Source organism: Glycine max, chromosome 10, assembly GCF_000004515.6.
Source record: "Glycine max cultivar Williams 82 chromosome 10, Glycine_max_v4.0, whole genome shotgun sequence".
NCBI classification, from domain to species: domain Eukaryota; kingdom Viridiplantae; phylum Streptophyta; class Magnoliopsida; order Fabales; family Fabaceae; genus Glycine; species Glycine max.
This window is the reverse complement of record NC_038246.2, coordinates 36,770,853-36,795,832: the sequence shown is the minus strand read 5'-3', so window position 1 is coordinate 36,795,832 and position 24,980 is coordinate 36,770,853. Positions and strand designations below refer to the sequence as shown.

At 38.0% G+C, this 24,980-nt stretch overlaps 2 protein-coding genes across 11 annotated transcripts; one reads left to right on the top strand and one right to left on the bottom strand.

The window, feature by feature from the left end:
* Positions 1–504: 504 nt before the first annotated feature.
* LOC106794854 (uncharacterized) lies at positions 505–19,116 on the bottom strand. Of its 6 annotated transcripts, XM_041005707.1 has the most exons (9): positions 18,246–19,116; positions 17,251–17,583; positions 14,841–14,881; positions 14,606–14,780; positions 14,445–14,545; positions 2,254–2,553; positions 1,385–1,603; positions 1,013–1,290; positions 505–931 (listed from the first exon to the last, which is right to left on the bottom strand). In XM_041005707.1, the coding sequence occupies exons 6-8, from the start codon at positions 2,548–2,550 to the stop codon at positions 1,087–1,089; spliced, it is 720 nt and encodes a 239-aa protein (XP_040861641.1). In that variant the 5' UTR covers positions 2,551–2,553; positions 14,445–14,545; positions 14,606–14,780; positions 14,841–14,881; positions 17,251–17,583; positions 18,246–19,116; the 3' UTR covers positions 505–931; positions 1,013–1,086. The 6 variants fall into 6 exon arrangements, 5 of the variants coding, with proteins under 5 accessions (XP_040861641.1, XP_040861645.1, XP_040861642.1 ...); XM_041005711.1 differs by lacking the exon at positions 14,606–14,780; XM_041005708.1 differs by lacking the exon at positions 14,841–14,881.
* A 991-nt stretch (positions 19,117–20,107) lies between these two features.
* LOC102668512 (putative F-box/FBD/LRR-repeat protein At1g78760) lies at positions 20,108–23,551 on the top strand. Of its 5 annotated transcripts, none has more exons than XM_014762821.2 (4): positions 20,108–20,321; positions 20,514–21,507; positions 21,665–21,866; positions 23,143–23,551. In XM_014762821.2, the coding sequence occupies exons 2-4, from the start codon at positions 20,527–20,529 to the stop codon at positions 23,238–23,240; spliced, it is 1,281 nt and encodes a 426-aa protein (XP_014618307.1). In that variant the 5' UTR covers positions 20,108–20,321; positions 20,514–20,526; the 3' UTR covers positions 23,241–23,551. The 5 variants fall into 5 exon arrangements, with proteins under 5 accessions (XP_014618307.1, XP_014618306.1, XP_014618308.1 ...); XM_014762820.2 differs by having other exon boundaries at positions 20,110–20,321; positions 20,495–21,507; XM_041005706.1 differs by lacking the exon at positions 20,108–20,321 and having other exon boundaries at positions 20,353–20,611; positions 20,867–21,507.
* The last annotated feature ends 1,429 nt before the right edge of the window (positions 23,552–24,980 follow it).

The window sequence follows — 24,980 nt, the reverse complement described above, 5'->3', positions numbered from 1 at the left end:
CTTTATGTAGAGGGGGAAATCTGGATTAAAGACCCTGAACATGGTGACATCCCATCTAACCTGATAAGGCCTCAAGAAAAGCTCTGGGATGGTCAATGTCATCAGATAAAGCGGATCATCGACCTTCGGATCAGGCTTTGGAGGTGGTTTTGCCGGAGGCACAGCTACCTGTTCATGAAACAAAGTTAAATAGCCTAATTTGAGGCACGCTTAATGAATTAATTTAAAAAGAAGAAACATATACTAAGGACAATAAGTACCTGTTGTGATAAAGACTTGACCAGATGTGTCGGCCAAGCAAGGAAGGTGTGAAGTGCCTGCCCCACTAAGGAAACCTCATCAGTGGGTACAGGAACTGGAGCATTGCATATGTAACCTCCTCCACACTCACCTTTACTTGGCCAGGCAACAAAGAAGTGTTATGAACAAGAGTGGATCCCTCATAAACTCTCCCCATGGCAACCAAGCGGGCAGGATCTGCTTCTATGTGCAAGCCGCACCTGTCAGAGTCACCCGTCTCAGGATCGTTTCCTGAGGGATCAACACAACTCCCCTTTGTGCTCACTCGAGGACCGGAGGGACCAACCAGAGGGCCAGGAGGCACTGCAAGTCCCTGAGATTGCATCTACGACTGAAGCTGGGACTGCATTTGGCTGAAGAATGCCATGACCTGCCGCGTCACTCTCTCTGTGATGGACTCCTCTAGCTGGTCCCTGATTTTTTGGGTCAACTACTGCAATTCTTTAGGAGGCAGGGAGGAAGAGCTGTGGGACATCCGTGGAGCCGATCCAAAGTATTGCTTGAAGGTGACACCGGCTCCAGTAGCACGAACACGTCCAGGGTGCTCTGGATGTCCAATAGCAGCAGCGAGAACATCGTGATGTCCATGAGGGACGAAGGATCCCTGTGTGGCCTGCTCCTCAAAGGAATCCTGCACAGAAAACACACAGTGGTACATGGCATTCACAAAATATTGAAATATAATTCTAATGGTTAGTTGAAAATGACTTACAATCTTCTCAGCGATTTCCTTTGCAGCCTCAGTCGTCATCTCCCCTGTTTTCTTCGTGCGGGCCATCTTCCACTTCACGTGGCGTCTGACCGGGGATGGAGGGTCGATGATGCCATCAACGCTTCCTGACTGTGCATCTTCCTCCAGCTTCTTCTTCGTCTTCTCAGCGAGGAGCTTTTGCTCAAAATAGTCATAACCCCCTCCCCCCCCCCCCCCCGAGACAAAACATGGGGGACAGTATTCGGCTTCTGGATGGCCTGTGCCTTCTTCCACACATCCTGAAAAAATTAAACAATAATGTTTGAAATTGGTAGAATGAAGTATAACAACATCATGTTTTTTGAAAAACAACTTAAATGGCAAGGAACATACCTCCCAAGAAGGGTCTCTGCGAGTTTGGCAAAACTGGGCCCACTTTTCCTTGCTGATGCCGTATTTCTCACAGACAGTGTCTTCGACACCGTCCTGATCGACGGCAAGGGACCATTTCCTCATGAGGTCTGATTTAAACTGCCACCATCTCTCCCCCACGGTCTGAAGTAACTTCCTTTTCGTCCTATTGTTAGAAGCCTCTGGGATATCAAATTTCGCCTGACAACATCAAATAAAGTTTATTTGTTACAATAATGTATTTTTTTGGCTATTAATTAAACAAAATCAAATAAGAAAAGAAAAATACTTGAATATCCTCCCAAATCAGGTCCTTCTGAGCAGTAGGGACCTCCTTCCAGTTCTCGTAGGTGACGTCCACCTTATCACGAGCCCAAATCCCCAAATATGTTCTTAATTTCTTCCTGTGGGGACCGTCGGCCTTCCCGGTAGTAGGATCAACATGGACCACAGGTCTCTCAGCACCAAGTGGTCTAGTGGACAACGATCGTAGACGTAAGGCTTTGCGTGTCCGCTTCACGGCAGACGGGGAAGCCGATGCGTTCGAAGGAGGAGGAGGAGGAGGGGAAGCAGGTGGAGAACCCATGATCTTTTATACAATAAAATACAAAATAGGATTAATCAAAAGAGGATAAGTCATAAGTGATTTAGTTGTGCTTTTTAATTGTGATTTGGGGCAAGCATGTTAAAAAAAGTCTATTACATGTAATCAGCAGTCAATGGATGCGTGATGGAATATAAATACTATATCTTCAGAAATACACATGTACATGGCATCCTTAGGACTTCATCCAGCTGATGTATTTTTTTGGCTATTAATTAAACAAAATCAAATAAGAAAAGAAAAATACTTGAATATCCTCCCAAATCAGGTCCTTCTGAGCAGTAGGGACCTCCTTCCAGTTCTCGTAGGTGACGTCCACCTTATCACGAGCCCAAATCCCCAAATATGTTCTTAATTTCTTCCTGTGGGGACCGTCGGCCTTCCCGGTAGTAGGATCAACATGGACCACAGGTCTCTCAGCACCAAGTGGTCTAGTGGACAACGATCGTAGACGTAAGGCTTTGCGTGTCCGCTTCACGGCAGACGGGGAAGCCGATGCGTTCGAAGGAGGAGGAGGAGGAGGGGAAGCAGGTGGAGAACCCATGATCTTTTATACAATAAAATACAAAATAGGATTAATCAAAAGAGGATAAGTCATAAGTGATTTAGTTGTGCTTTTTAATTGTGATTTGGGGCAAGCATGTTAAAAAAAGTCTATTACATGTAATCAGCAGTCAATGGATGCGTGATGGAATATAAATACTATATCTTCAGAAATACACATGTACATGGCATCCTTAGGACTTCATCCAGCTGATGTTTGTCGCCAGTTTCATCATCCACCACCCTTACCTTCTCTGCCTTCTCATGCTTATTGTTGACAAACCCATATTTATGCCTTCTTCCCTTCATGTCTTGTTTTATCACAACTTTAACCGAATTTCCTATCTTCAGCACAGTTGAATCTCCTGTCTTATTCTCCAATGACACACTTTGGTTGGTTGTATCTCTTTTCTTCATATGTTCTAGTGCTTCAGCTTCAGAATGCATAGAGCAATCTGAACTTTCCAGTCATCACCAAAGGCTTCTGCATCAGCATTGACACTCTCCACCCTCTTTGGTTTATGCTTCTGTGCTGCATTCCGTGCTTCCTCCTTATAATTCTCAGATTTATTAGTGGTCTCACTAGAAGAATCAACACCAATCCGTGCCTCTTCCTCCTCTACCAGCTCAATATCTTTCGTTTCACCTTTGTTTTTGTAAACTACACTGTAATTTACAAAACAAAAGTTGAAAGGAAAGATATTGAGCTGGTAGACGAGGAAGAAGCATAGATTGGTGCTGATCGTTCTAGTGCAACCTCTAATAAATCTGAGATTTATAAGGAGGAAGCATGGAATGCAGCACAAAAGCATAAACCAAAGAGGGTGGAGAGTGTCAATGCTGATGCAGAAGCCTTTGGTGATCACTGGAAAATTCAGATTGCTTTATGCATTCTGAAGATGAAGCACTAGAACATATGAAGAAAAGAGATACAGCCCATCAAAGTGTGTCATTGGAGAATAAGACAGGAGATTCAACTGTGTTGAAGATAGGAGATTCGGCTAAAGTTGTGATAAAATAAGACATGAAGGGAAGAAAGCATAAATATGGGTTTAACAACAATAAACGTGAGAAGACAGAGAAGAAAAGGGTGGTGGATGATGAAACTGGCGACAAACATGAGTTGTATGAAGTCCTAAGGATGCCATCTAAAACAAAATACTGATGCCTCAATAAAAAAAATGTAGTTGTCACTTACTTGCTTTGGTGACCTCTGTCTCTGCAGAAAATTACATTAGACGATGTTAATCAATTCTCCTTCATTATGATCATTACGATTAGCATGAACGTCGTCAACTTCTTCTTCTCCGACAATGTTAGGAGTGATTTGAGCGGTCAAAGGACTAACATAGGTGTCCATGTATGAATCATCATCTTCTACATTAACACCAATTGTTTTGCCTTACAGAACCACGCACCACCTTTCATCACAAGGGTCTTGAACGTAAAATACTTGTCTAGCTTGTTCTGCCATGATGAAAGGGTCATTGTGGTAACCAAGTTTCTTTAGGTCTACCAGAGTAAATCCTATATCATCGGTGCGCACACCGGTGTTGCTGTCAACCCATTTACATTTGAAAACACATACCGTAAATTTGACATAGTTAAGCTCCCAAATTTCATCAATGAACCCAAAGTAAGGGATGGAAGCTACACAGGGATTGGTGTCATTGACACTTGCAAAGTGTTGAGATTCAGCCCTTAGGGTGACCCCGCTGTTCTGCATTGTACTTTTCTCATCTTGTGCTTTTGTGTAAAATGAATACTTGTTTATGTCGTATCCTTGCCAAGTTATAACATTTATTTTAGGCCCATCTTCTAGCTTTCTTAATGTTTCTGAAGCATTCTCATCTGCAAAGATTGTATCTTTAAACCAATCACAGAAAGTCTTGTTATGCTTTTTCAACACCCAATTCTTTGACATTTTTGGATTATTCTGTTTGACTAAAGCTTCATGCTTAAGTATGTATGGCAAAACTTCATTACTGTTGTTCAAGACATACAAGTGAGCTTGTAACAAATGTTCTACACTTGGAGTGATCACATGCAGTCCTCTTGAACCCTTACCACCGACTCTGTCATCATGTCGAGACTCAAGAAGGCCAACAAGTTTAGCCTTCTCTAAGTATTCTGAACAAAATTCAATGGCTTCTTCTGCAATTTACCTCTCAACAATAGATGTTTCTGGACGATATAGATTCTTTGTATACCCTTTTAAGATCTTCATGTATCGCTCCACCGAGTACATCCACCGTAGATAAACAGGACCACAACATTTGATTTCTCTAACCAGATGCACAATCAAGTGAATCATGATGTCAAAGAAAGCAGGGGGAAAATACATCTCCAACTGGCACAGTATAATTGCGGCCTCATTTTCCAACTAATCAAACTTGACAGGATCAATGACTTTGCTACATATAGCATGGAAGAAAAAGCACAGGTGACTTATCACTAACCTGACTTTGTTTGGCAAGATGTCTCGTATAGCCACGGCTAACAATTGTTGCATGAGCACGTGACAATCGTGAGACTTTAACCCTACAAGCTTAAGCTCCTTCAACTGCATAAGGCTCTTAATATTTGAAGAGTATCCTTGTGGAACCTTCACCCGATGAAGACACTGACAAAAACTTATATTCTCCTTCTTGGACAAAGTATGACAGGCTGGGGGCAAGTAAATTTTCTTCCCATCAGACCTTGGATGCAACTGTCATCATATACCCATATCAGCTAGATCTTGACGGGTATTCAAGCCATCCTTCATCTTGCCTTGAATGTTAAGGAGCGTCCTAATCACACTATCACAAACATTTTTCTCCACATGCATAACATCAATACAATGTCTAACGTCAAGATCAGACCAGTACGGAAGATCAAAGAAAATGGATCTCTTCTTCCATATGCAACTCTGACTTTTATCCTTCTTTTGGGTCTTCCCAAATACAGTATTCAGGTGTTGAACCTGCTGATATACCTGCTCACCAGTCAACGGTATCGGTGCAATATCATGCTCTTGACTTCCATTAAAAGCTTTTTTCAGTCATCTGTAAGGATGATTAGGTGTTAGAAAGCGGCGATGCCTATTGTAGACTGTTTTTCTCCCATGTTTAAGTTGTATGTAACTTGTGTTTTCTTCACAGATGGGACATGCATGATGACCTTTAACACTGTAACCGCTGAGATTCCCATATGCTGGAAAGTCATTAATGGTACAAAAAAGCATTGCACGCATTTCAAACGTCTCCTTGCGAAACGCATCAAACACTACAACCCCCTCGTCCCACAACTTTCTCAGATCTTCAACCAACGGACTTAGATAAACACCAATGTCATTTCCTGGCTGTCTTGGGCTCGATATCATCATAGCCAACATCATGTATTTTCGCTTCATGCACAACCAAGGAGGCAAATTGTAAATTACTAGCAGAACTGGCCATGAATTGTGTTGAGTGCTTAAGGTGCCATATGGATTCATTCCATCATCAGTGGCTAGTCCAAGTCTAAGATTTCTTGGCTCATTCCCGAAATTCGGATACAAACCATCAATCTTCTTCCACTACGAGCAATCAGCCGGATGACGGACCGTTCCATCAGAAATCCTTCCATTTGCATGCCATGTAAGGTCTTTTGCGTCGTCCTCATTAGAAAAAAGATGCTTAAACCTTGGAATGATTGGAAGATACCACAAAACCTTCGCTGGGGGGCCCTTGTTGGAGTTTTCATCAGAACTGCTTTCCTCTTCATCCTTCACTTTGTACCATGAAGTCCCACAGATAGGGCATTTCGAAATTTCTTGGAATTCATGCATGTACAATATGCAATCATTGGGGCAAGCATGAATCTTCTGATACTCCATACCCATCGGACACAATATCTTTTTCGCCTTATAGTAACTTTTAGGCAACGTGTTGTCCTTTGGAAGCAGATTGTGCACTACCTCAAGCAGTGAGGTGAAACTTTTGTCACTCCACCCATACCTGGCCTTCACATTAACCAGACTTAACACAGTAGACAACAGAGTTAAGGAATTCTTGCACCCTGCATACAAAGGCTTCTTTGAATCACTCTGCTAATCCTTCATACACACGGGCGTGTGCTTGCAGGAAAGACTCTTGTCCAAGGTCACGAATCATGTCCTCCAACCGATCTCCCATTTCTACATCAAACGGTTCAGATTGGGACCCACTCTGCATGTCTGTGACTTCACCATGCCATATCCACGTCGTGTAATTCTTCTTAATCCCATCACACAATAGATGATCCCGTATGTCATCGAGTAGCTGTCGTCTTCCATTCAAATAGTTGATGCAAGGACAATAATATTTTCCTTCTTCATTCGGTCGACCTCTTTCTGAAGAAAATTGCAAGAACTGTTCGACGCCATCCTCATAGTCTGGGCTCATGCGACTTTCATTCATCCAACTTCGATCCATCTAAGCAATTCCATGCATGAAAAACTCACTTTTTTATTTATAGGTGTGGCCCTATCCCATTTAGGAAAATTGTCTTTTATGTTAGCTTCAAACGTCAGGGTTACCATTATTTACAAAAATTTGACTAAATTTCGGCAGCATTTCACATTGGTCTCCAAGTACACGACATGACATCGGTGAAATGAATTTCCCGATAATCAAGTATGCACTCAGAGAACAACTTGAAATGCAGTGAACCGAAATTTAATCAAATTAATGAAAATAATAATAACCTTCACGAATGAATCTAACATAAAAATACCAGTCTCCCCAAACTGTCCAAATGGACAATTCAAGAATAAATACAATGACTAATGCAAACTGTCCGCAAGAGTCATTGCATTCTGTCTCAAACGGGAATCTAAGGTTCACTCAGCATGAACAACAGTTGTTTATGTAGCAAATTACACTGATCACATAGAAGAACATACAAAAGGTCAAATTCAATTACAGAAAAATATAGATATCAGCAGTTGTTTATGTAACTAATTTCAAATGTTGGGTTTCAAGGGTGCTTATGCTTTATTATTGTGGTTGGGTATATGTGTCTGTGTGTGTATCATGAGGGTCTGTGTGTATCATGAGGATGTGTGTAGTTGTCATGCTAGTAAAATTTGAGGGCAAACTAGTGATCAATGTTGTTTTGTGTGATTACAGATTATGGAAATCTATCCACTATTGCTTTAAGTCTGAAGGACCCTGTTAGTGTGAAGGAGAGGAGGGAATGTTTTCTGCAGGGTTTGGGCTTAGCTGATTCTGCAAACCAACTATCTTATGCCTAAAAGCAAGGATGAAATCCTCACCTTATGACTGCCCTTGAGCTTCCTGTGAGTGATTGGGAGGACAAATGGATTGATGTGTACTTCGACATAAGTTCAAAGTTGCTAGACATTTGCAATGCATTTAGCTCTGAGCTTTCACGTCTGAACCAGCGAAACCTTCCTCTTAAGTGTGCACTGCACAATTTAGACTGTTTTTTTTTTGTTTTGCTCAGCGAAAATAGATAATATATGTGCGAGAGCCAAAGGGCAGGAAGATGAAGACAATCTCTGGACATTGTGTTTTGGTAAAAGACATATCAGTTTCGAAAGCAGCTAAAATTCTCACAAAGTTTGTCTCTGCTGACAATGGTACTTCTCATGTCATCAATGCATATCTCCACCGAGCTTCTGCATCTTTCAACGAGCTGAAGCTGCTCCACAAGGAGCTTCGATCATCTCACTCTCATGAGAAGCACAAAAGGCACACAACAGAGAATGGTAATGAAAGTGGGAAGGTAGTGGGAAATTCTGTTCAAAGTGTTGATATTAACAAGGAGCTCAGCCTTGGGCATGTGAAATTTGATCAGTTCAAAAGGCAACAAAGTGGCAGTGGGAATGCTGATGGTGAAAATTTTAGTCAACAACTTGAATGAGTTGGAAGCGGTTCATGCCTCTGGGAATAGAGACATGCAGCTAGTTCACTAATTATGCAGTAGCCTAACTCTGGTAGGTTTTGGGGGGGTGTTCCTTTGTAGGATTAGTAGTATTTTCGGTCTGTTAGTATTTTCTGTGTGTGGTTGTGCTTTGTGTGTGTGTGTGTGGCTGTCTGTGTGTGTGTGTGTGTGTGTGTGTGTGTGGGTGTGGGTGTGTGTGTGTGTATGTGTGTGTGTGTGTGTGTCACTGTATGTGTGTGTGTATGTGGCTGTGTGTGTGTGGGAGTGTGGCTGTGTGTGTGTGGGAGTGTGGTTGTGTGTGTGTGTGTGTGTGTGTGTGTGTGTGTGTGTGTGTGTGGGTATGTGGGAGTGTGTGTCGCTGTGTGTGTGTGTGTGTGTGGTTGTGTGTGTGGTTGTTTGTTTGTATGTGGGTGTGTGTGTGTGTGTGTGTGTATGTGTGTGTGTGGTTGTGTGTGTGTATATGGGTGTGTGTGTGTGGCTGTGTGTGTGTGTCAACAGCACAAGCTGGATTTCAAAGTTAGCTTTAGAGGCAGGAGACAAGTGGTGCTGAGCGACACGATGTGCCCATTCTGTTGCAATCATGAGGAGGACGCTGCCCACTTGTTCTTTAACTGCAGTAAGACCGTACCTCTATGGTGGGAGTCATTATCTTGGATCGGAGTAGTGACTGCACTTCCACAAAATCCAAGGGATCACTTTCTACAGCATGGGCATTAGCTTGTTGGTAACACAAAGTCTACAAGGTGGAAGTGCTGGTGGGTTGCAGTAACGTGGACAATTTGGCAACAAAGGAATAAAACAGTCTTTCAAAACCAATGTTTCAACAATAGCAAAGTCATCGATGATGCCCTACTACTACTTTGGTCATGGCTCAAGTCCAACGACAAAGACTTTACAGTACATTTTAACCAATGGGCTACTAATCTAACATTAGGTTTCTGTACCTAGCCTAGGAGTAAGGGGGATGGATTGTTGTAGTAGGGTGTTACATAGCTGGGTGCTGTGGTGCTGGCTTGGGTCCTATCAGTAAACATAGGAACCAGCTGGCCCCAAAAATACTGTAATTTTAGTACCAATGGTACTCACTGCACAAAAGTGGTTCACTCTTCTGCTTTTCTTATTAATTAGTCATATGCTTGTGTTAGTTTATTTCTAATTTTATTATATTGCAGTTGGGGTAGGGGGTACTTTAAATCGTCATATTCTAAGGCAGCACAACATTCCAATAAATCCTAAGATTGCAAGGCAGCATGATTTTGGTAAAATTTTAGTGGAATCAGGCTTTGAGAAAGCTATTAGGTTTGTGTTAGATGGATGCCCTACATCTACATCTACATTGTTGCATCATTGTTTCCCACTCTGTCATGAGTTGAAAGCTCTAACCTCTGCTACAGATCAGAAATCAAGCAAACCTTAGATCAACACATTGAAAGTGGTTCACTTTCATCAGAAATCAATAGCAGTGCTTCTCAAGTGGATTCAGCCCAACCTATTATTACTAGTCCTGGTAAAGACATAGATTTTCTCACTCTAAAGCCCCCCAGCTTGAACCCATGGCAGAAGAACCTCATGTGCTAGAAGGAGACAAAGACATGGCTACCACAACTGATATCCAAAACCAAAGTCAAAGTCACAAGCAATTGGAAGCGGAAGGGAGATTAAAAAGCAAAATTGTTTGTAACAATCAGGTGTTGGAAGAGGCCCAACAATTATGGGACTTGGGGACAAGCATAGGCTTTGAAGCAGACACATGTCACTCTGATTTTATTCAAAGCTTTGCAGATATGGAGGCCAGAGACAGAAATGAAGCTATGGAGTTAGGAGAGAGGAAAACTCATAGATGAATATTCTTTCCTACAACATTAGAGGGCTGGGTAGAGGCATTAATGGGCCTCTATCAGGAACTTGGTTGGGAAGCTTAAAGTGGATGTCCTGTGTTTGCAAGAAACAAAAAGGGATTCTTTTTCTAAGGCAGATTGCCAGGTTTTGTGGGGCCACCCAGATGTTGCTTGGGAATGGCAACCTGCTGACAATACTGCTGGGGGGTTGTTGTGTATTTGGGATAATAAACTATGGAGCCGAATTTTGAATTCTAAATACAGAGGTTGGAGAGGCTTGGAAGGGGGGCCACCAAAGCCTAATTTCTCTCATTGGTGGTATGACTTGAGATCCATTAATCAACATGGGAGTATGGCTGAGGTTTCTAAACGGTTTATTTGGAAGCTGGGAAGAGGTGATCAAATTTTGTTCTAGGAGGACTCTTGGGTGGATGGGGGGATAACTCTTAAAGAAAAATATCCAGAGCTATATCGAATTTCCTTACAAAAACATCACATAGTAGCAGAGTTGGGCTCTTTCTGTGAATCGAGGTGGGAATGGAAATTCTCCTGGAGGCGCAATTTGTTTGATAATGAAATGGGGATAGCCTCAGCTTTTATTGATCAGTCTGTTGTGATCAATTTAAATGCTAGTAGGGGTGTCTTCTAAGAGCTGGATTGTGTGGCAGCCTATCATAAGGAAGTTTGAAGCCAAACTTGAAAAATGGAAGCAAAGAAGCCTATCTATAGGGGGCAAAATCACTCTCATTAATTCAGTTTTATCAGCCTTACCTATCTATTTACTATCTTTTTTTAAGATCCCCAAAAAAGTGGTGCACAAGATTGCTTCCATCCAGAGAAATTTTCTTTGGGGAGGTCATCATAAGGCCAGCAAGATTCCTTGGGTGAAGTGGGACACAGTTTTCCTTCCTAAAAACAAAGGGGGCCTAGGGATTAAAGATTTGTCTAATTTTAATGAGGCTTTACTTGGCAAATGGGGGTGGGAGCTGGCTAATAATCAGAACCAACCTTGGGCTAGAATCTTACTCTCCAAATATGGTGGGTGGAAGGAGCTGATCTCTGGTGGAAAGAGTAAATTTTCCTCTCAATGGTGGTAAGACTTAAAGGTTTTCTTCCAGCAGCAGCACAACAATTGCTTTATTGATAACCTCAAGTGGAGGGTGGGCTGTGGTACCAAAATCAGTTTCTGGAAGAACAAGTGGCTGGGGGATAATTTAACTCTTGAAGCAAAATATCCTACTTTGTATTAAATAGTAACCCGAGGAAAGCAAATGGAAAATACTAACATACCAACATATGAATTCATTTATTAGAGTAAAAATGGTAGGCTAATTATACAGGAAAAGCTAATACTTTATTGTGAGTTCAGTCTTGATAATATACTAGCAGCATTTAGTGTAATAGTCTTTTTTCTTGTGTACAATCATTGTCTTAAGTTAGAACCTATGATCTCAAGTATACTATCTAAATTCTTCACCACTTAGCTGACTCTAGTTGGTTTAGTGTAATAGTATCTGATCGATACAGAGATGGCGCGCCTAATTTTAGAAGTATTATCATAACAATGGTTGGAAGATACTTGAAACCTAACCTTTTAGACCAAAGCCAAAATCAAACAACTAAAACAGAAACTAAGTGTCCAATTTTATGACTTTGAGCCCAAGGAGAGGCTTTCCATCTTCAACTGGTGGGTGTTTAATATTCTAATTGGAACAAGACTGATGGGGGTTTGGGGATCAAGGATATTTCGAAATTCAATGTAGCTTTGATGGGAAGATGGATATTGGCCTTTGCATCTGATCAGCAGCAGCTTTGGGCCAGAATTATAATCTCCAAATATGGAGGTTGGTCAGAATTCCAAAATGGTAGAGACAAAGGGGGATATTCTCATTGGTGGAGGGACCTTAGAAAGCTGTATCAACAATCTGATCACAGTATTTTTGAAAATCATTTGACTTGGAAGGTTGGGTGTGGGGAAAAAATCAAATTCTGGACAGATAAGTGGCTAGGGGAAGATTGCACTCTTGAGCAAAAATATAATAAGCTTTTCCTGATTAGTAGACAGCAAAAATCTCTCATTTCAAAGATGGGCGATTTTACTCATGATAATTGGAGGTGGGACATGAAGTGGAGGAGGAACTTATTTGATCATGAAAGTGATTTAGCTGTGCAGTTTATGGAGGAAATCAGTTCTATCCCTATTTAGAGACATGCTAAGGACACCATGATGTGGTTGGCTAAACCTAGTGGAGAGTACACTACTAAGTCAACTTATAGTTTATTGATGAACCCCAGCACAACAAGCTCAGATGGGAAGATTTTCAAGACTATTTGGAAGCTGAAAATCCCCCCTAGGGCAGTGGTTTTCTGTTGGAGGCTTATTAAAAATAGACTCCCCACTAGGGATAATCTTCTAAGAAGAAATGTGGGTATCCAGGAAGTTGATTGTCCTTTGTGTGGCTGTGTGCAAGAGGAGGTCGGTCATCTTTTCTTCAATTGTAAAATGACAAAAGGCTTGTGGTGGGAATCCATGAGACGGATTCAGGTAGTAGGTCCTCTTCCACTTTCCCCAGCTTGCTCTTTTACTCAATTCTGTGAAGGTTTTGGTGCAACTGCGAATCATAGCAGAAGGTGTGGGTGGTGGATTGCCCTAACTAGTTCTATATGGTAGCATAGGAATCTACTGATTTTCCAAGGAAAATCTTTTGATTCCTCTAAAGTCATGGATGATGCTCTCTTTCTAGCATGGTCATGGTTAAAGGCTAGAGAGAAAGACTTCAACATTAGTTTTAACCATTGGTCTTCCAATATCTCGAATTCCTTTGGTTAGTTTGGTGGGGTTTTCATGTTCTTGTTGGATTAGTTTGGGTTTTTCTTTTGGAGGGCAGCACCTTGGTGCATTGTACTTTCTTTCTATGGTACCACTGGTACTGTTTTATCTAATAATATATATCTTCTGCCTTCCCAAAAGAAATTGGAACCATTACCGCCCAAACTCTCTTGGTTTACATACAAGACAAGGTTGGTTTTGGACTTGGTTATGGGATCCCAACCATTGGGCTAGTCGTTTCAGTTTTGGCGTTTCTTTTAGGAACTCCACTTTATAGGCATAGATTGCCATCAGGTAGCCCCTTAACAAGGATGGTTCAGGTTTTTGTGGCTGCTATGAGGAAGTGGAAGGTACATGTCCCAGATCATCTAATTGCTCTTCATTAAGGCTAGTAATCTAATTGCTCTTTAAATTAGTAAAAATGCTATTTTTTGGTCTAGAACACGGGTATCTCTCCACCATAGACAATCTGGTTCGAATTAGGTAAGATCATTTTGAGCGGCAAAGTTTTTCCTTCAAATATTTAACGCAGCTGCAAGTAAAAATGTTATTATCATCGCAAATAAATATCAATCAAATTTGGTAACTAACTTAAGCAATTTGGTCTTCAAGTTGGTGTGTATCAGGCAACCAAATTGACTGGCTCAGAACTTTATTTTTCAATATTAAGGATAAATTTACCTAAATATTAATTTTTCAAACTAAATTGAAAATTTTAAAAGTTAATGATTAAATTCATTTTTGTAATATGAAAAGGATTTAAATTGATTAATAGAACTAGTATCAAAGCCACCAAATTGATGCAGTGCAGCTTCTAGAATAGCACAACAATCTTATAACCTTGACAAATTTTTGCAGCTTCCTTGACAAGTAAAGACAGGCCAAACATCACCATGGATGCTTTGCATTGTGACTCAAGTTGAGGAAACCAACCAAATGATGAAAATGGTCCCGGTTTTGATTACTACATGCATTCCAAGCATCATCATAGCTCAAACCACCACACTCTTTATCAGACAAGGCACCACACTGGACAGGAGAATGGGACCCCATTTTGAAATCCCTCCAACATGTCTCATAGCACTAGTAAGAAACTATAATGACTTAGTATCGTCTTAGTCTAATTTAAATCTCCAAATTCACAGTAACATGAATGGGTAACAAAACCTATTGTTTGGAAAAATAATCATATTGCCTAGTCTCAGCTTAGTCAAATATCAATCATATTAGTTAGTCTAACTAAGGTTTCGAAACATCACAACAGAGACAGACCACTGAACAATGGATTTTCATCTTTAACATAGAACAGAGACATACCTTTGATGGCTTCCCTGGGAGTCTTAAAGCCAAGCACAATGGACTTCCAAAATCGATTCCCACCCTTTTCGGGGCTCTTTCCTTTCCTAGTTTTCTTCGACCTGCGAAAGTGAGCAAATGTTAAAACGAGGAACGCCTAATGTTAAAACAAAAGGATGTACCTTAATCGATAAGTGGCAAACACGAAATCCACAAAGACGAACTCCACAATGTGGTTGCAGTCACGAAAGCGCAGCCCAGTTTGCGACAAAGACGAACTCAGGCAGAAGGAGAAAGAAGAAGAACGCCCTGGGAGTACCCTTTCCGGGACTCTTTCCTTTCCTAGTTTTCTTCGACCTGCGAAAGTGAGCAAATGTTAAAACGGGGAACGCCTAATGTTAAAACGAAAGGACGTACCTCAATCGATAAGTGGCAAAGACGAACTCCACAAAGACGAACTCCACAATGTGGTTGCAGTCACGAAAGCGCAGGTCAGTTTGCGACAAAGACGAACTCAGGCAAAAGGAGAAAGAAGAAGAACGATAGGGTTCAAGCGCGCGGGTTGTGCAATTTCAAATTTTTAATATAAAATGATAACAACATCGGTTTTTTAAAAATAATCGATATTAACATCAACTAGGTAACATCGGTTTTCTTAAAACCGATGTTAACATCAACTTGATAACATCGGTTTTTCCCAAACCGATGTTAACAACGAGATACTAACATCGGTTTTTCCAAAACCGATGTTAACTACTCCATAGTAACATCGGTTATTAAAATAATCGATGTTAATATCGAGTAGTTAACATCGGTTTCGGAAAAACCGATGTTAACTAAGTCTACTTATTTACAAAAATGCCACCGCACTTTTGATAACATCGGTTTTGTGAATAACCTATGTTAAATCTAAAAATTGTAGTAGTGCCCTATCATGATTAATAGTGTCCAAAACAACTTTATTATACCAAAAGGCAACAACGAAAATTGAGAACTGCTTCTCAAGATTTTGAGCATTGAAAAAATGCAGCTGTAACTTGGATCATGATGGATTATGATGTCAAATGCAGCTGAACTAACTATAGATTATGATGTCAAATGCAGCATAGTGAGTAGATTATTCTAAAAAATCACACAACAACAAATCTAAATCAAGCTAACATGCATATCATAGTCACCCCATCATAAAGAATCCAATGCTTTTTCAAAACCCAAAACCCAATCCTGTCAATCGTATATCCCGTAATAAACTTTATGCTCACAACACATGCATACATCCCCATAATCAAGCTCTTCCATAAATTCTGATCGTATATCGAAGTTGCTTTATTGAGCTAAAAATTTTGAAGTTCCTTCAGTAATTTCTTTGTATACCTATATTGTTCTTATTTTGATCTTGTAACTGATCCTTAGACTTAAGAGAACTCAAAAAATACTTTTATTCTCAAAAGGCAACAATTTTTTCATTCTTCTCAAAATGCATTTGATATAATCAGACAAGAACCTTGGATCATGATGGATGTGTTCTTAGTCAGTCACTTGTGGTGGGAGGAATTGGTTTGGAGCTGTAACTTCATGTATGCCGAAAAGTTTATGCAGTTTGCAGAATATAAATATCTTGATTATTTTATGTTTTGCTTCAACTAGCTTAACACCCAAGGCAATCTCACAATCTCTTCTCTCGTTTGATATTGTTATATTTTGTTTCAACTAGCTTAACAACAACAACACATTCCACAAGCGCGTGAATCAATTACTATAGGATTGTACAAGTTTAATTAGAAGTTTTAGGTAACAATCTTAAATAGGCAATTGCGTTAATTATTTGAAAAAAAAATCTGTTATTCATAATATAACAAGATTACCTAACAAGATTACCCCAATGCAAGATCATGTCTTCAAAAAAAAAAAACACATTCCGCTAACAATCTCATCTTTCGCTTGATATTGTTATGTTTCTGTATAATAATATAATATATATAATTCTAGATTTCTAGTGTTACTTTAATAAAAGATACCTATTCGAGTATGTGTAAAGATGGCTGGCGTATACAATTGACACATGAGTGCTAATAATCTAAATTCTAAAAAGTAGGCGATAGAATAAAAGATGATGATACGTTGTTAATATTTATATAAACACCCACTATTTCAACGGCCCCAAACCATAGCATACCATACAATTACTAAATGCCACAAAACCCACACAATTGCACAAAAACAAGCACACTCACACTATAGACCCGATTAAGTGCACATATATAAACTACGTGACATGCACCACTCACTATGTGGCATGGTGAACTTTTGAAACCCAATTAAACTAAGGTTTTCCGACTTCAATTATCACCACCATCTAATTCTAATACCCTAGATTGGCAGAATAATCCATCAGCTCATAAGGTTTTCCAATTAAACTAAGGTTTTCCAAATTCTCTCTCTATGCTGCATTTGACACATCCATAATCTCAATTATGATCCACTCACTATGCTGCATTTTCCAAATTCTCTCTTTTGAAACCCAATTAAACTAAGGTTTTCCAAATTCTCTCTCTCTCTTTTGAACACATCCATCAGCTCAAAACAACTATAGATTATGATGTCAAATGCAGCTCAACTAACTGCCAAGAAATAATGTATTGTAACAAGAAATAACTGTTATGTATCTTTGAGTAATGTATTTTTACACTATAATAGGGTGCACATGTGTCATGCCTAGAAGATATCATATTAAACATAACATAATTGACCACGTGCTACAACGTGAAACCATGAAAGTAGTCTGATGATCTAAAAAAAAAAGAGGAGGGGTGAGGGAGTAAAATACCTGAGATCCAAGAATGGTAGCTTCCTTTTGGAGAAAAAGTGTGAAATGGCTGGTGAGATTGAAACTTCATGTTAACCATTTCCCTGGTGGCACAACAAGGAGAGCTCCACCATCAAATGCATAGTGGCTGAGATTGCTAATAGCATATTGAAAGGCCTTTGTGTTAGATGTTTTTCCATCACCAACACCACCAAAATCAGTCAAAACTGCACTGTGTTTTCTGCAGCTGATAGCAGGGTACTCAAAACAGTCCAATCCATTGGCCACTCTGCATTCAACAACCCTCACTCCTTGTAATCCCAATAACAAAACTATGTAGATAACCCCCACAACCTGTAGAAGAAAATCATAGTTTATATCAAACAGCAAAACACAACAAAGGACAAGTTTCCCTGTCCTAAAACTCAAATTATTGCATTTTTGTAGGTTTCCAATACTGCAACTACAGCTGCATCGATCACATTACCAACATTTTATGCGATTTACTAGAGAACGTTAACCGCTATTTTAAAACCTTGGAAGGTAATCAATTTATAGAAATGAATAAAGCAAAAGAGGGGTCTATGAACAAGAACAAAAACAAATCTGGGCACAAAAACAAATCTCAAAGGAACATACATGCATAACATAACATAGGTGACAAACCACACAAAAGCTTAGGTGAGGACATTCTGCATTGCTGCTAAGTGCACACAGCTATTATCACAGTTGGTACGCGTGTTTCTTATCAACAGCACCAGTTGCAAATACAAGAGGGAAAGAAGTATTTAAGTATTCTTGAAATTTATTCTAAACTAGTGAGTATTTGACATCTAACATCAATTTTATCATTATCAAATCTCTGATTTTTTTTTCTCTGTAACCAAGTCAACCCATAATATTTGTTAGAATTAGTAAAAAGTACTAGTAAGTGGCAAATATTCCAACAAGAAATTTGATTAATTAATAATTAAGATTTGATGAGATAGATAGATGTTAATTAATAAATGAATTACCTGTAATCGTGGTGATCAAAGATTTTCTGTAGCTTCCAGCGTTTAATGGGCCACTTAGACAAAACAGTGTTGCCGTATTGAGGAGCCCAGCTTTCAGCGAAGACATAGTTCATTCCCAGAGCACTCGCCAAGAAAAAAAAAGAATACCAAAATCGGAACACTCCATTCCAGCAACACAAACCACTTCCTTCAGAATCCTCCATTCTAATCATAAGAACAAATCATTTCCTTGAAAATCCTCCATTCTAATCACAACAACAAATCAGTTCCTATACAATCCTCCATTCTAATTCTAATTATAACAACTAATCATTTCCTACAAAATCTTCAACATTGTTAACTCTAATAACACGAAACTACTTCCTCCAAACCTGAATTCACCAAAATAAATAAACAAATAGAAACAAACAGAGCGTTATGAAGCCTGAAACATTGACCCGGAGCGGTCCAAGAGAGTATCGATGTAGCGGAGACCGAACCACTTCCCGAATGCGACGCTGGTTTGCACCAAGTGGCGAGCCATGAGCAGAGGCTTCCGCGAGCATATGGCTGCGATTTTTGGTATCTAGTATTCCCTAGCGAATCCGCCTTCGTCGCGCTCAGCTCAAATAGGTACCCCGACTTTGCCGTGAACTCATCGTCACCGGACTTCGTGGCGGCCCATCGAACGACGCGGCAACTCCGACGAGGTCGAAATTGGAGATAACGGTTTGAAGTGAGAGAGGGGAAGGAGGGAGAGAGAGAAAGTACGGGAAGGAGTAGCATTTTTGTTCTTCAGAGTGTTGAAGTGGATTTGACTAAAATACCCGGCCCGGTTCATAATCCAAAGGCTTGTGGCCATTTTGGAGTTTGATTTCAAGATGAAATGAATATCATTGCTGAAACTAACAAGAAATTGCCATAAAAAATAATGTTAATCTAAATTAATCCATAAAAATAATGTTAATCTAAATTAAAATTTAATATTACTAATTAATATATTTTATCTTTAAAATTTTGAACAATTATTAACTAAAAATTAATTTAAATGGAATGGTTATTTTTTGAGATTGAGTATTTACTAAAGAAACAAGAGACTAGTATTCAAATTTAAACCGTCTTAAAGAGTTTTACCTACACCAACAATCGTAGGTATAAGACTTTTGAGGTTATACCTACATCAACTGATTATAGGCACATGTTCTATGAAGTTTTATCTACATCACATAGTTGTAGGTATAAGTTTTTTAGAATTTTGCCTACACTGTGATTTTGTAGGTAGCAATCCTTTTGAGTTTTACCTACACTAATCAATCATAGGCACAAGTTTTTTTGAAGTTTTACCTACACAATGTAATTGTAGGTAGAAGTCTTTTTTTAGTTTAAATGAATTTACCTACACCAAATAATGTTTGGTACAAATCGTTGAGTTTTACCTACATTAGTTAGTTGTAGGTAGAAATACTTTTGAGATTTACCTATACTAATTCATGTCTGTAGGAAAAAAGTGTCCATAAGCATAGGTCATTTTTCTTGTAGTGTTTGTCCAAGAATAGTACAAGTATCAACATTTTATATCAACCTTTTTACCATGCATTTTATCTCTCTTCTTCTGCATTCTGCAATTGTTTATTTTTTAATTGAAATTAAAATAATTGTGTTTTTTTTCAGTGCCTGTGCTTTAAATTTGTACAGGTTCAGTGTTCTAGTTTTGGAAAAATGCCGTCTGAAGCTATTGAATGGGTTTTGGGAAAATGATAGATGCGACATTCCTAAAACTTGTTTAATCACCTGGTAAACTTTCCAGCTATCATAAAGTTACTTGTTCCAAAAACATAAAATTATCACCCATTAAACTTTTGAAAGTTCCAAAGGGTCGCTTGTTTAAAATCTGGAAGCGTTCCATATATTTTATTCCATTATTACATGGAGTTTTCAAAGGCCAGAGTGGTTCCAATTTTAAATTCTGAAAACAGTAGATAATCAGTTATTATCAATTATACTACTAATCTTTGGTAATTTTTTTATCAATTCCAAGTCTCCTTTCTCTTCGCTGGTGGAAGCACATTTGGGTGGTTGTGCATCCCCACACCATAGGTATAACTTTCTTCTCCTTTTCTTTTCACCAATTTTTTTTTTTAATTTGGAATTTATTATCAAATATTTCTTTGCCATGTATAACAACTATTTATAGTTTTTCCCTCACCAACTCTTTTAATCACTTCCCCAAGGTTTTCCATTGCATGCTAACATTGCTTTTGCTCAAAAAGAAAATCTGTCTTTTATCAGTCAGCTGGTATCAATGGAAGAAGGAAAAGAAACTAAGGGGAAGTTGACAACAGAGCCGATGATACAGAGGACAACTGAAGAAGAGAGGGATAGGCTGAGTGAGTTACCTGATTTTGTTCTGCTCCATATAATGAATTTTATTGACACAAAAGATGCACTTAGAACTTGTATCTTGTCCAAACGATGGAAGGACCTCTGGAAACATCTTACCACTCTCTCTTTCGATCAATCTACTAGCTTGTTTGATGAAAGAAGGGTTGTCAATTTTAACAAGTTTGTATCTCAGGTTCTATCTTGTCGGGATGGTTCCATTTTACTTATTAACATTCGTTTAGTCATCTTTGAATCAATAGGGTCTCAACTGCTGAATAGGATCATGAAATATGCTGTGTTGCACAATGTCCAACGGTTGACTATGAATATTCCTTTCTTTTATGGAAAAATATCCACTTATCTTGACCCTATCATTTTTTCCTGTCAGTCTTTGACATATCTTGAGCTTCACAATATATCTTGTTGGCCTCCTTTGGAACTTCCAAAATCCCTGCAGTTGCCAGCATTGAAAACCTTACGTCTCACCCGTGTCCTTTTTACTGCAACTAACAATGTCTGTGCTGAGCCCTTTACAACCTGCAACTTGTTGAATACTTTGGTCCTTAATGATTTCTTTTTGCACAATGATGCAAAAATACTCTTCATATCTAATTCTAACCTTTCCAGTTTGAAGCTGGAGAACCTGAAGATACGGGACACCTTTCAACACAAAGTTGTGCTTTCTACTCCAAATCTTAGTTCTCTCACAGTCTGTATTTTTGGGGCTTCAAGTTTGAGTATTCAACCACTCTCCTCTACATGTAATCTTTCATGTCTTGAAGAAGGAACTATTGACATCGCTACTGATATATCTCATCCAGTTCTCATAGGCTGGCTGCAAGTTTTCACTAATGTAAAGATATTGACACTTTCATATGAGACGCTTAAGCTAATACTAAAAGTAAGTCACTTTTATTTGTTTTATGCTCTTTTTATTTTCATAAGGCTCGTGAGATGTCTGCATTATTATGTCAAAGTTTTTTCACTATACTCATTCTTGCATTTAGCATTTCACTAAATCCATTACAATATGTCTTCAATTAACTCTAATTGAGTAGGATCTATCAAATCTTGCTACAATGGGAAGTCAACCTCCGTGCTTTGTTAAATTGGAATCATTGAAAGTTGTAACATATCTATTCAGAGTGATATCTGATGAAGAAGTAAACAAGGCAGTGGAGTACCTACTTCAAAACTCTCCACTAATCAGAGTTTTGTTATCGAAAAAGTTGTATCATGGTTCTTTACTTAACTATTTAGGTAAATGCTTTTACATATTATTCAATTTATTTCATTTTCTATTTCCCTTTCTAGCTGATGCTCTCTTCTTACAACAAATTATAGGGTGCTAGATTTTGATTGCCTTGTTTATGGTTTATTGTAGGTGTTTTCTTATTTAACTTGGATGAATATTTTTAAGAAATCATCAACATGGTGAATGTGTCTGAAATATACAATTATTTTATTCTGCTGACGTGATTAGTAAAGTTCATGCTTAAACTCTTCAGGTGTAGATGGTTTACAAATTATTCAGTTTTTACCTTGTTTTATGATTTTCTTCGTGTCTAACATTTTATTACAGCAGATGATAGATTGCTATGGTAGTTGCCTTGTTTCTATTGCATGCTATAAATGTGGTTTTTTATTTGGCTTTGACAAATGAAAGTTTTATATTTAAGAAACTATCACTGTGAGGAACCGCATGATGAACATCTGGTATTAATGTTAAGAAATACAGTCTTAGGTGCTATAAGAAACTGGCAGTACATGGTTTAAAGTACATTATTAGCAGAAGAAAATACATAATGGCATGCTCAAATTATATCATTTATGTAGGTAGGTAAAACACAAAAGAAATAGCAAGGAAAAAAATGAGAGTTTGATTATAAATAGATACAAAGATTGACTGATTAAGTACACTAAATAAATAAAAAATTGTAAATGATGATTAAAAAATGGAAGAGAACATATTACATAGCAAGTAACAATTAACAAAGAAATGAGATGAAGCCTGTAATGAAAAGAATATAATACATGGGTATAAGGAGAATTGAGAACATACTCGTGGTATTTCTAATTCAAGACAACATCAATGAATATAACATTGTGAGACTGGGTACCTGAACAAATCCAAAACAGAGATGATATTCAACAATTACAAAGGAAATCAAAATATATTCCTCAAATTGCAAGCAGAAAGAAAAAAGTTATTTTCCCCTAATGAAAATACAGTTATTAATAGAGATAAGGACAAATTTGGAACACTATATGTATACTGTTCTTTATACGTAATATTTTCTCACATTTTCCATCTTTACTACCAGTTTACACTCTTTTTTTGTTTTACAATTAATGACTCATCTCATAGATTTTTTTAGTTAATATTTACTTAATTTTCTTCTACTAATGGAACTTATCCTTAGTTTTACACTTAAAATTAACAATAAATATTGTTTTTATTTATTCAATAAGTATTTATTAGAGTTCAATATTTAAACAATTGTGTAAAAAAATTATGTTCCCTCGTTTGACACAGGACCCGTCCTTGCTGGTCTTGCCAATCACAATAGAAGCCAAATTGGACCAAGCTTGGAGTGGGATCACAATCATCAACACCATAAGGGAGGCCTATGACCTTCATGTAATGCGTATCCTTTGCGACACATATTAGGTTAAGAGCTTTTGTGATAAGCAACACCCCATCAAGAGGGGAAAATGGTGAATGGAGCATTTATTGGTGTAACATAAGTATAGGCAAAACACGAAGAAAGCGAGGTAGGTTACAGAGAAGAGGAAGTACAAAAATGGAAGTTGGGTGACCGTTAGATAGGGAATCCTGGGAACCATCACTGTCAAGATTGTAGGCTAAGGTTTTTTATGCATAGTTTGCAAACAAGAAACTGTATTCATCAATTATAAAGGAAAAAAAAAACATTTTCATCAAATTGAAAGCAGAAGAGAAAAAGTTATTTATTAACAGTGAAAATATAGTTAAAAGAGAAAAGACAGGAATTTGGAATCTGGATTTATGGAATAGGTCCCAAGACTAGTAATAATTAGTAAATTCTTAATGATCATTTTCCTACTAATTTAAAAGATTTGTACAACTCTAAATAAAGTGTAATGTTCTTTCACTACTTAAAAGAATGTTTTTTACGACGATTTTGAGGGGCTTTGGTTTTCAACCGTCGTTGAAGTCACTATCGTGGAAAGTCTTGTACTAGAGCTGTGTTAGAATTTTTTAAAAAAAAAAAATAAAAACAATTGAGAATTCTGAGACGGTTTTGCACAAAAATAGTCTTAGAATATTATTTTTAAAAACAAATTAAGGATTCTACGATGTTTTATCCAAAAACCGTCTTAGAAAATACAATGATCGAATTGTCTTAGAAAGTCTTTTTTTTTTAAATGACTAGAAATTGATTATAGCTACCCAACCATATTTGCACCCACATTTATGCTTATTTCTTTATTTTAAAAATATAAATAGCATAATCCTATTGAAAATGAATAATAATAAACAGCTAGAATGAAAAGGTTCATGACAGAAAGCCAAAATACATTACCTAAATAAAAGACATTTTCAGTTCAATTATTAAGTTATTTATATTATTAAATGTAGTTGAAATGTTTTCATATCGACCAATATAAAAGGTAAGCTAATTCTACAAAGTAGTTGTGTTCGTTGCCATGATTCATGCATGGAATGATTATTAATATTAAATTATTAACTTGGGCGTTTGCATCTCCAGATACAAGAATATTTTAAGGATATGAGAAGGCTAGAGCAGTACCTCTTGTAGAGTGACGCTCAAGCTTGAATAGAACCTGGCATAAATGTATAATATAGAAATAAAAACTAGCTTTAGTACCATTAATTTAAACATGTGATGTTACATGCCTTTCTAGAAGGAATGAAAAGATATACCTTAGCTTGACGGACATGATATATAAGTATATATAGTAGAGTCATCAAAGCAAATACCAAATATATTATCTTTGGGATAGTAGGCAAGAGATGTTACTATAGGTGGTGGAGACATTATAGTTGTCAAAGTCTGCGTAAGGCAAATGTGTGACATACATTAAGTTAAATATAAAATTAACATCATTTTTTTTAACAATAACATTAGGTTAAATATAATAACAAAAACATCATTGTAAGTAGCAAAATAAAAGCAACAAGCGTGATCTCAATATAAAGATTAAGAAAGAAAAACATAGGACACGGAAACAAAATTTGCATTGAGTTTTTTTTTCCCATACAAAATTGCAGGATGTAATAACCAATGATAAACAAGCATCAAATTGATTGCCTAACAAAAATATTAAAGCCTAAACCTGAATTTTTTGGAGCTGATGTAGATGCTTCAG